The 12,012-nt window shown below is 47.3% G+C and overlaps 1 protein-coding gene across 13 annotated transcripts in view; it reads right to left on the reverse strand.

Annotated features, from left to right (window-relative positions):
* Nucleotides 1–12,012, reverse strand: part of depdc5 (DEP domain containing 5, GATOR1 subcomplex subunit) — a 222,700-nt gene that overhangs the window by 79,825 nt on the left and 130,863 nt on the right. For all 13 annotated transcript variants that reach the window (XM_061695209.1, XM_061695212.1, XM_061695211.1 and 10 more), the window contains 2 exons: nucleotides 11,407–11,527; nucleotides 11,151–11,318 (listed from right to left, as the gene is read on the reverse strand). In XM_061695209.1, the coding sequence (XP_061551193.1) occupies nucleotides 11,151–11,318; nucleotides 11,407–11,527 (289 nt within the window). The remainder of the gene's footprint in view (nucleotides 1–11,150; nucleotides 11,319–11,406; nucleotides 11,528–12,012) is intronic.

The raw sequence follows: 12,012 nt of genomic DNA on the forward strand, positions 1-12,012 counted from the left end.
AAAAATAAAGTATGTGTTCAAATTAAGTGCTTAACTTCAAAATAATTATTTTTTGGGGGACCCTGGGAGTGATTAATCATCCAGGACCAACACACGAGTCCTGCCTCCACCCAAAGACTTAAGGACGGGGGGCTCCCGGGGCTCTGAATGTCGGCTATCACCTCAGTATCCACACGGACCTCCAAACAAAAAATTACAGTAAAGAAATTTTTTATTCCTTGAAAATCACATTTCATATGGTGTACTGTATTTGAAACAATATTGCCTTTGTAATAAGTGGTATTGGTAATAGCTCTCCCCACATTCCATTGGTAAGGTCTGAGTAATTACGTTTGGGTTAAGCTCCTGGTTTAAAGTTCTTAAGTCTGAGCCCAGTTAAAGCCTAGGTTAAAGCCCTCTCGGTTGGAGTTCAGGGGTTAAGGTTCCCAGGTTAGAGTCCGACAGTCAGGGGTTAGGGTCCCCAACAATTTCTAAGCCATTTGAATATTCTAAAAAAAGAGAAGCGCTTCTAACGGGAACTGGAAATGTAAAGTGGGAAGAGCAAAAAAGAGTAAGGCCGACTCACAAGTGTACATGTTAGCTTTTGAAAAAAAGAAAGTAAAGGGTTTGGAACTTTTAGAGAAAAATGTCATATGTCTGGAAATGTGGTTGACTGTTGGATTTAGATGCGAACAGGGACAGAAGCTTTCTGACAAAAAACTATGTGTCGGGCAAGTTACTGATAACTGTGTATCGCCTGTGGTCTAAACTGTCCCAGCTGGCCAAGGAGAGGATGTCAGCTTGTGGTCGCGAGCTCGGTTTCACAGTGGCCTCCACAATTCAATCACCTTTTGACAAAGATCTAGAAGAGTGCAATCTGGAAGACCAACAACTGAACCGTCTCCTGCAACCCACAGTACAGCCCCCCCCCCCCCCCCCCCCATCCCCACCCCACCCCACCACCTTCTCACACAGCATGCTGCAGTGTCACAACAAGAGCAGCCACCTCACTCCCACATCGCTAGGCCTTGCGGGATGCACTCGAGGACGGCCTCATGGACAGCAAAGCATCGCTGAACTCGATTTTAGGAGGGTGAGGATACTGGACAAGGGAAGGGAACGCGGAGGGTGCAGAAGATGCTACCATTGTGGATCAGTGGTGGGGGACCCAGTTCGTCCAACCTCTGGCTGACTCCTGGCGCCCCCAAAGACAGAGCAGCGCTTGACTGGTGATATACAGACAGACACTCCATTCAACATTGCTCTTTCTTTTTGTTATTTTTTCACACCAATAACACTTCACACCAATAACACTGCTTTGCTTAGGCTAGTTAATAAATTTAGTCATCACCAGACATTAATATACACACTTATGGAGTTCATGTATCCAACTATGAAGTCCCATCACAACAACCATGACTAATGCAGATGAGAATACTGAACTACCTGAAATGTAGTATTATTAGTTGTAATTGTCTGAGGCTCTATTCCCCGCGTAGATGTTTGGTTTGGGACCTAAGCTGTACCGGTTTGGAACTGGGGGTGATGTAACTTGCCCTGGGGTCTAAGGGATGGTAATCGAGGACTCATCCGAAATGGAGGACGGTTACTGGTAATCTTTCAAGGTTTCAAGAAACTATTCACTGTTGGACATTTGGTATGGAGAATTTTTTTTTTTAAATGCCTTAATTGATGATTGAAAATTTTAAATAAACCAAGGTATATTTTTTGGGGGGGGATCAGATAAATTAAAATCCTGGTTAATCTCATGGTTAATTCCATTGATATAAATAAATGATGAACACAAATGTGAAAAGCAAAATGTTGACTTACTGTGAGGGGTGAGAATAACGGATGTGTGAAAATGCGCAATTCACAACACCGAGTTCAAAACCATGACTTGTTTGCACTCAGTGTTAACAGTTTTGTTTGAAACAATGTTTCAACTGCTGTCAAATGATTAAACCACATTTATTTACATAGTACCTTATACATTAAAAATGTAACCAAATGCTTTACACACCTTAAAATGACAAAAGCTTAAAAGGTATTTGAGACTGAAGACAAGACAATCTGACTGACAAGACATATGTTCATCTTATGAACATAAACGACTTAGTGTGAGTGGCTGTGCAGTCTGCTGATTACTGATGTGTTTATGTACAGGTATGTGTGTGGTGTTTGAATGCTGGAATCTTGGCCAAGTGTTTGATGCATTGTTTGGTTGTGGAAACGGTATGTGTGTGAGTGTTATTACTTATGTAATGTGTTGTGAGCTGTTGCTGTTATTTTTATTTTTTTTTAGGATTGGTGATTAACTAGTGTGGGTAAGATTTTAGAGCAAGAGTTTTTTTGCTTTGTTTTATGAAGTAGTGAGAATGAGGCCGAGAGACCAGAAAGGGAGTAGCCTTTTGGGATTGGGATAATGATCAGTGTTTTAAATATAGTACAATTTTGACAATTTCAACATAAACTTAATCCTTAAATGGATTGTTATATGCTGCACCTCTAGTCATGACTTTGCACAGCTGTATGTTTTTTTATGTTGTGTTGTCTGTGTGTTTATGCACAGCTGTGCACATTTCTCTGGTGGAGCAAACTTCAGCGTGATAAGCGCACATCTGATGTGTGCCCTGCAGTCCTGCACACTCTTGGGCTTTCTGATTCACCCAAGGCCTTTGTTCAGTTTGTGGACAAGCGTCATGGCGACCTCCTTCGCCCGGTAGAGTACTTCCCTTTGTCAACTTGATACAGTGGCACGGCGCCTTCCTGCGTGCTCACGGGGTAGCCTCCTGTCAACAGGCTGTTCTCGTCGAACGTGACTATGTGGGGTATTCGCCACTAACTTTGTGCGTTCCTCACTGTGTAAATTCTATCTTACAGGAACAACATTCCTCTCACCTGTCTGCTGCGCGTTGGCTCCGCTACAACACAGTGCTGTTGTTGATGCCTTCCATGTTGTGGGTTCCTCACCACTCCCTTCTTATTATTACTTGGCGTGAGAAGCTGAGTTGATACCGCTCACTGAGGCCTCCCGCCTAGGAAAAGGTCCATCTGTCACAATCTACACAAGAGTCTCGTGATGCCTTCGGAGTGGTTCATGACGTCGGCGCCCACTGGCGCCATCGTATCTTGTTGAAATGCGATGACAAACCTGTTCTTCGCCATGATAAGGTTGCTAGTCTCCTCGACGCCATCCTCCTCCTATCGCTGTCTACAAATATACAGCACACACCAACATGCCAGACCCTGTCTCTCAAGGGAATGAGAGACAGGGTCTCCTCTCTCACCCCCTCCCTCGCATGCCCCTCTTCTTCTCGGACCTTCACTCACTGTCTTCTCCCACTGAACGCACTGTGTTGCGTCAAATGTGGTGCGTCTTTTGTGGATGGTGTTTGGATGGGCCAAAATAGCCACATTTCTCTCGTCTGTTTTATTGTTTTTTTTTTGTTATGCATAATTGAAACATATTTTCAAAATTGATTGAAGTATTTCCTGCAAAACATGCATCTGGTTCCACAGTGGCAACAGCACTATTGACTGATGGGGAATTCCTGAAAAACTGTCCTCTGATAACGGCACACAATTTGTAAGTGAAGTGATGACCCAGCATTCAATTTGACCTCAGAACACATTGGAGCTACCACCCTCAATCTGGTGGTGCGGGAGAGAAAGAAAATGGGACTTGGAAACCAAATTGACTAAATGTTGTGAAGAGAGTAAATTAAATTGGATTAAGTGCCTAACAATTCTGTTGATGTATATGAGATGTGTGTGCGTCATAGCCACAATTTGTCTCCCTTTGAGATCCTCTTTGCAGGCCCTCAAATGTCGGATTGAAACCTCCAGGCTTGCCGATGGACACAATCAGGTATTGCACGTCTTTGACTAATCTCAGCACTGCCCAGAGCGGTTGACGGACCCCTGAACAACATCAAACCTGGTGACTTCGTGTTGATCAAGAACGTCCGGCGAAAGACGTGGAGACTTCAGCGATGGCTTGGGTGCTTTCAAGTCCTCTTGGTCACTCACATGGCTGTGAAAGTTACTGAAGGAGCTACGTGGGTTCACACATCACACTGCAAGACAGTTCCAGCGCCTCATATGGTCTCAACTCCTCCTCTTCCTCCTTCTGCAACAGGGTGGTCGGAAAGCCTGGCCTGATAAAGCTGAATACTCACCACGACCGGAAAGGAGCAGCTTGCTGCATAAGTTCGATGTGGCTGAATAGTCTCTAAATATTATTCACTTCCAGTGTACAATTTTAGCAACAATCAGTGCTGGTAACTGATTGCATATTGATAGGTGACGGAGGAGCAGAAGATAAAAGCCGAACGACGACCACATATCTGTTGTCTGAACTGACGCTTGCATGCCACACCTACACACGCGCACTTGCTTAACTCGGCGGAAGAACTGAAGAAGAAGATGACTTCTCCCCGGGGTTTCAAACTCCTCCTCTGTGGTTTAGCATTACTTGCCATAATTATTGTGTTCAATGTGTGTATGATGCTCCCACATTGACAGTTAAAGCCATTTTGTACCTAACGAGACATGACAACTATGACGAGCTTCTTTGGTTACATGCGATTGCCACTTCCTACAGTATGAATGTTTGGTTTCTTTACGCCCTTCATGTAGCACACTCTCAAAAATCGCTGTAACTGCTATGTTTGTTCTATCATGCCGCATGTTGCTGCAAACCCACGTCATGCCTTCCCCACATCACAATTCGTCATCATGCTTTCATCGTGCCTTAACTTCTTTCATCTGTCCACAGCACCTGAACCAAACCGTACTTTTCTTTTCTTTCTTTTTTTTTTACACATATACATATATATATATATATATGTCAAGCTCCTGAAGTTTGCAGATGACACCACTGTCATCGGCCTCATCAAGGACGGTGACGAGTCTGCATATCGACAGGAAGCGGAGCGGCTGGAGCTGTGGTGCGGCCGACACAACCTGGAGCTGAACACGCTCAAGACGGTAGAGATGATCGTGGACTTCAGGAGGCATCCTTCGCCACAGCTGCCCCTCACGTTGTCCAGCTGCCTTGTGTCAACCGTCGAGACCTTCAAGTTCCTGGGAATTACAATCTCTCAGGACCTGAAGTGGGCGAACAACATCAACGCCGTCCTCAAAAAGGCCCAGCAGAGGATGTACTTCCTGCGGCTTCTGAGAAAGCACGGCCTGCCATCGGAGCTGCTGAGACAGTTCTACACAGCGGTCATCGAATCAGTCCTGTGTTCTTCCATCACAGTCTGGTTTGGTGCTGCTACAAAAAAGGACAAACTCCGACTGCAACGGACAATCATCAAAACTGCTGAAAGGATTGTCGGTACCCTCCTACCCACCATTGAGGACTTGCACGCTGCCAGAACTAAGACAAGGGCGTGCAAAATCCTCTTGGACCGTCTGCACCCCGGTCACCGGCTCTTCCAGCTCCTTCCCTCAGGTAGGCGCTACCGATCAACGCAAACTAGAACTAGTAGACATTCCAACAGCTTCTTCCCTCTTGCGATCAACTTCTTAATAAACACCTAACCTATAATTCCATTACAACAAGCTGGCAATTTTTTGACTTGAGTTCGTTGTCACATTTCTGTGGGGCCAATTATGTATTACTCGTGCACTCACTGTAGTTGTCTCGCCATGCTGAACTATTTGCATATACTGGCCACTCATGCCAGTGTAGCATCTGCTCCATTTGCACACTGATTGAGGAGTATCTGTAACATTTGCACAACCAACATTGTCCCAGATGATCGCACTACTCGTCACTTTAAACCGCATACACTCCTTGAAGTCTCACCGCCCTTTGCACAATGGTCATTGCACCGGACTATTGCAATATTAGTCGTTCGAACTGCTCTAAGTGCTAGAGGACTCTGCATCTTTTTGCACAATTGTTTTTTGTCAATGTCTTGATGTCCCCAAAGTGTTCTGTAAATTGACTGTCTGTTGTACTAGAGCGGCTCCAACTACCGGAGACAAATTCCTTGTGTGTTTTGGACATACTTGGCAAATAAAGATGATTCTGATTCTGATTCTGATATATATAAATAAATAAAAATAGACATTTGAGGCGTCACAGAGACACGCGACCACCAGAGAACCCCCACTCCTCCACACTGCCCTGCTGTGAGACGGAGACTAGGACAGGGCCTGGTGTACGTCATCCATCCACCCATCCATCCATTTTCTACCGCTTATCTGAGGTCGGGTCGCTTGGGTAGTAACTTTAGCAGGGACGTCCAGACTTCCCTCTCCCCAGCCACTTCATCCAGCTCTTACGGGGGGATCCCGAGGCGTTCCCAGGCCAGCCGAAAGACGTAGTTTCTCCAGCGTGTCCTGGGTCGTCCTCGGGGTCTCCTCCCGGTGGGACGTGCCCGGAGCACCTCATCGGGGAGGCGTCCGGGAGGCCCAGCCACCTCATCTGGCTCCTCTTGATGTAGAGGAGCAGTGGCTCTACTCTGAGATCCTCCCGGATGACCGAGCTTCTCACCCTCTCTCTAAGAGAGAGCCCGGACACCCTGCGGAGGAAACTCATCTAGGCCGCATGTATCCGGGATCTTGTTCTTTTGGTCACGACCCACAGCTCGTGACCATAGGTGAGGGTAGGAACGTAGATCGACCAGTAAATTGAGAGCTTCGCCTTTCGGCGTAGCTCCTTCTTTACCACAACGGACCGATACCAAGTCTGCATCACTGCAGACACTGCAACGATCCGCCTGTCGATCTCCCGTTTCATTCTTCCCTCACTCGTGAACAGGACCCCAAGATACTTGAACTCCTCCACTTGGGGCAGGATCTCATCCACAACCCGGAGAGGGCACGCCACCCTTTTCCGACTAAGGAGCATGGTCTCAGATTTGGAGGTGTTGATTCTCATCCCAGCAGCTTCACACTTGGCTGCGAACTGCTCACGAATGGCTCTAGTTAGAGTTGGAGATCACGGTTTGATGAAGCCAACAGAACCACATCATCTGCAAAAAGCAGAGATGCAATACGGAGGCCACCAAACCGGACCCCCCTCTACGCCTCGGCTGCGCCTTGAAATTCTGTCCATAAAAGTTATGAACAGAATCAGTGACAAAGGGCAGCCTTGGCAGAGTCCAACCCTCACCGGGAACGAGTCCGACTTACTGCCGGATATGCGGATCAAAGTCTGACTCCGGTCGTACAGGGACCGAACAGCCCGTAACAGGGGGCTCGGTACACCATACTCCCGAAGCACCCCCTACAGTACTCCCCGAAGGACACGGTTGAACGCCTTCTCCAAGTCCACAAAACACATGTATATTGGTCGGGCGAACTCCCATGGACCATCGAGGACCCTGCCAAGAGTGTAGAGCTGGTCCACTGTTCCACGGCCAGGACGAAAACCACACTGCTCCTCCTGGAACTGAGATTCGACTTCCCGACGGGCCCTCCTCTCAGCAACCCCTGAATAAACCTTACAAGGGAGGCTGAGGAGTGTGATCCCCCTGTAGTTAGAACACACTCTCCGGTCCCCCTTCTTAAAAACGGGGACCACCACTGCAGTCTGCCAATACAGATGCACTGTCCCCGATGTCCACGCGATGTTGCAGAGGCCTGTCAACCAGAACAGCCCCACAACATCCAGAACCTTTAGGAACTCTGGGCAAATCTCATCCACCCCCGGGGACTTGCCACCGAGTAGCTTTTTAACCACCTCGGTGACCTCAACCCCAGGGATAGGAGAGCCCGCCTCAGCGAACCCAGACTCTGCTTCCTCATGGGAAGGTGTGTCGGTGGAATTGAGGAGGTCTTCGAAGTATTCTCCCCACCGACTCACAACGTCCCGAGTCGAGGTCAGCAGCACCCCATCCCCACTATACACATGGTTGGTGGTGCACTGCTTTCCCCTCCTGAGACGCCGGATGGTTGACCAGAATTTCCTTGAAGCCGTCTGGAAGTCTCTCTCTATGGCCTCACCGAACTCCTCCCATACCTGGGTTTTTGCTTCAGCGTCCACCAGAGCTGCATTCCGCTTGGCCAGCCGGTACCCATCAGCTGTGTCAGGAGTCCCACAGGGCAAAAATGCCTGATAGGACTCCTTCTTCAGCTTGACGGCATCCCTCACCGTTGGTGTCCACCAACGGGTTCGGGGATTGCTGCCACGACAGACCACCTTACGGCCACAGCTCGGGTCGGCCACCTCATCAACGGAAGCGTAGAACATGGTCCTCTCGGACTCAATGGCCCCCGCCTCTCCCGGAACGTGTGCAAAGTTCTGTCGGAGGTGGGAGTTGAAACTCCTTCTGACAGGGGATTCTGCAAGACGTTCCCAGCAGAGCGTCACAATACGTTTGGCCCTGCCACGTCGGACCGGCATCTTCACCCACCATCGGAGCCAACTCACCACCAGGTGGTGATCAGTTGACTGCTCTGCCCCACTCTTCACCCAAGTGTTCAAGACATGCGGCCGTAAGTCCGATGACATGACCACAAAGTCGATCATTGAACTGCGACCTAGGGCGTCCTGATGTGGTCCCTCCTCGAAGCTGTAACTGTATCGTGGTGGAGGGGTTTGTGTGTCCCAATGATCCTCAGAGCTAAATTGGCTGGGGCTTTATGCCCCTGGCAGAGTCCCCTATGGCAAACAGGTCCTAGGTGAGGGACCAGACAAAGCACGGCTCAAAGACCCCTTATGATGATGACAAACAATGGACTTAGGTTTCCCTTGCCCGGACGCGGGTCACCTGGGCCTCCCCTCTGGAGCCAGGCCTGGAGGTGGGGCTCGAAGGCGAGCGCCTGGTGGCCGGGCCTGCACCCATGGCGCCCAGCCGGGCACAGCCCGAAAGGGTAACGTGGGTCCCCCTTCCCATGGGCTCACCACCCGTGTGAGGGGCCATAGGGGTCGGGTGCAGTGTAGTGCGAGCTGGGCGGTGGCCGAAGGCAGAGACCTTGGCGATCCCATCCCCGGCAACAGAAGCTGGCTCTAGGGACATGGAATGTCACCTCTCTGGCAGGGAAGGAGCCCGAGCTGGTGTGTGAGGTCGAGAAGTTCCGACTAGATATAGTCGGACTCCCCTCGACGCACAGCTTGGGCTCTGGTACCAGTCCTCTTGAGAGGGGTTGGACTCTCTTCCACTCTGGAGTTGCCCACGGTGAGAGGCGCCGAGCAGGTGTGGGTATACTTATTGCTCCCCGGCTCGGCGCCTGTACGTTGGGGTTCACCCCGATGGACGAGAGGGTAGCCTCCCTCCGCCTTCGGGTGGGGGGACGGGTCCTGACTGTTGTTTGTGCCTATGCACCGTCTGAACAGCAGCTGTAAACCAGCACGGCTATGGTAATGAAGGCTGCAGTTATTGTGGCAAAGAGGAGGCCAAGGCAAAATGGTTGGCGAAAGGGACAACTGATTTTTGAAATGACAGAAACAAAAATTATTGACACAAATCGTTTATTCAGGAATGCAATTTTGCAGCTTCGAAATAATCTAAAGGCTGATTTGGATAGAGCCACAAGAAGGAGTCATGCCATATGAGAAAACTCCTTTTGTCACGATCTGTATTCTGTTGGCCTTTTGGATTTTCTTGGTAATGTTTTGATCTCATTTGCTTTTGTTTCATATTACATGGAGTTTTGTTTCGCTGTCTTGCTTGTGCCTTACCTGTCTGTCTCCACCTGGTCTCATCATTCCTGCCTCCCCTGTGTATTAGGCAACAGATCTCTCCATTCGCGTATGTCTTGTCCAGGTGTGCCTCATTGTCTTTGCCTCTCTGCCAGATATGCGAACGACTGTCCATTTTAGCATTCCGAAACAATGATACCATTCGTGGTTTGTGGTGTACCTCCATCTTGGAGCATGAATAGTTGAGTTTTCCAGAGCAACTCAGGCTAATTCTGTCCTAACTAAGCCTTGCTGCATGAACTGATGAGGCCTGCTTGAATGAGAGGCCAAACGTCTTCTAAGACAACCGTAACATTCCAGTTGCGATTGATTCAATGCCTTGAGAACAGCATTACAGCGAAACCTCAAAAGATTATTTGTCAGGAACACTACCTTGTTAACCGTGTCTGGCTTCAGACAGAACCTCTCACAAATTACAAAACGGACCAATGTATTGAAGCCAAGGCAGAGCTCATGGCTTGCACACGGAGCCCGAAAAAGTTAATTTGCTTCGTCGTTTTGCCACCTGCGTAACACCAGACTCTGTTTTGGGTTTATTTAAAAAAAAAAATTTTTTTTACACATCCAAAATACCCCCATATAATGGATGATGACTTATTTTTCTGCCACAAAATCCGTCGAACGTGCGCACACATTTTTCTCTCCAAACTGTGTATGTGGCGTGCGCATGACTGCTTGTGTGTGTCTCCCTTGCTCCCTCCCTCAGATCTTTCTCATTGGCTGGCTTTAACTGTCGAACCAACGCAAGCATGAAGTGAGGTTTGTGATTGGGTGGCTGAAGCGGTGCATTTAGGGCAATCTTAAAAATTAAGTTTGCCTGAGCTGAACATAAGTTGCAAGCGGGGAAAGTCTATATTGCTGATATTGTGAAATTTGAGATATTTTGAATCTTCATATGTAGCTATAAATACGATAACGATATATCATTCAGCCCGAGTGAAAACCATCACAGCTACCTAAACACAAAATCCTCATTTAAATACAGCGGTCTCCACTCCTTTCTACACCTGTTGCCAATTGTGCCACAATCTTAGATCATGTGCAACCTGAGTGAACGTACTATATAACCCACTATTCTGGATCTTAGTAAATCAGGCCCATCGCTTTCCATTTATGGGAAGAATTTAAATTTGGTCACATGTTGAGCAGAGCACGTTTTTCCATGTTTTCTGTGTCCCCAACATGCCTCTTGGCAAATTACAAACTTTATTGTTGTGACAAGGAGTCCCAACTTACTAATTAGGTAACCTTTGAAGGCACTGGATTTTATGTAGGGGTATTAGAGTTATGGGGACTGCATAATTTAGCGTGCCACACTTTTTATGTTTATTGGTAAAACACCAAATTGAAAACCATTTATCATTTTCTTTCCATTTCACAATTATCGGTCCCTGTGATGGTACATCACATGAAATCACAATAAAATACATTTTTGGTTTTTGGTTGGAAGAAAATGTGGAGAAGTTCAAAGGGTATGAATGTATGATAAATATACTGTATGACATACCTGAAATCCTCAGAGCCAGTAGAGCAGATGTACTGGTCCAAGTAATTCCATTTATATTCTTCTGGTCTTTCATGGCCAAACTCAACCCAACAGGACACAAACTGAGCATCGACATGTGGAGGACACAGGCTGTAGCTGTATTGAATATGACCTGACTCATATGGGTATCTAAAACACACAGTCATGGCTATTGTTTAATAATATAGCCTGGTTACATAATATTCTGTACAATATTTGAATATACCAGTGAACTCACTTTGGCAAGTATCGAGTAACAGTGAGTATTTTGTCTTTGAGGCAAACCTTATGGAAGGTCCTACCCATACTGAGCCAGTAAACCGTCTCTTCTTCCTCTCCTCGTCGCATTGACATCAAACCTGATATTGGAAAAAAAAAAAAAAAAGTCAAGTTTTTCTGCAATATATAAAACATTGCTAAGGAGACAAAAGAACATTCAAATCATTGCAATTATCTGCACATGAGGAAAAGCCAGCCCTCAGGGCCTTCAAGCTGAGCACAGTTCTCAAGGAGCTCTGCCAGATTTAAGTCAATTACAGGAATGACGACAACGAGCTGCAAGCACTCCAAGATGTTTGCTAAGAATCTTCTGGCTCAGGCTTCTAACTCCAGAGAGCTGGAAGTTTTCCTCAACAACATGTCCATCCAAGATCAAGTGGAAAAGTGGGGACTGGAGCAGCGCATGAACCGCAGCCACTTCAAAATGGCGCAATCCCACCTGCCTGAAGAACGCCACAGTGGTGAGTGTTAATGGAAATTACTGGCTGCAAGCATACACTTTTGTTTGATACACCCAATTACAGATACACACCAAGATATCTTTACAAACATGTAATTGCATTAC

The sequence above is a fragment of the Phycodurus eques genome, chromosome 13, assembly GCF_024500275.1.
Source record: "Phycodurus eques isolate BA_2022a chromosome 13, UOR_Pequ_1.1, whole genome shotgun sequence".
Classification (NCBI taxonomy): domain Eukaryota; kingdom Metazoa; phylum Chordata; class Actinopteri; order Syngnathiformes; family Syngnathidae; genus Phycodurus; species Phycodurus eques.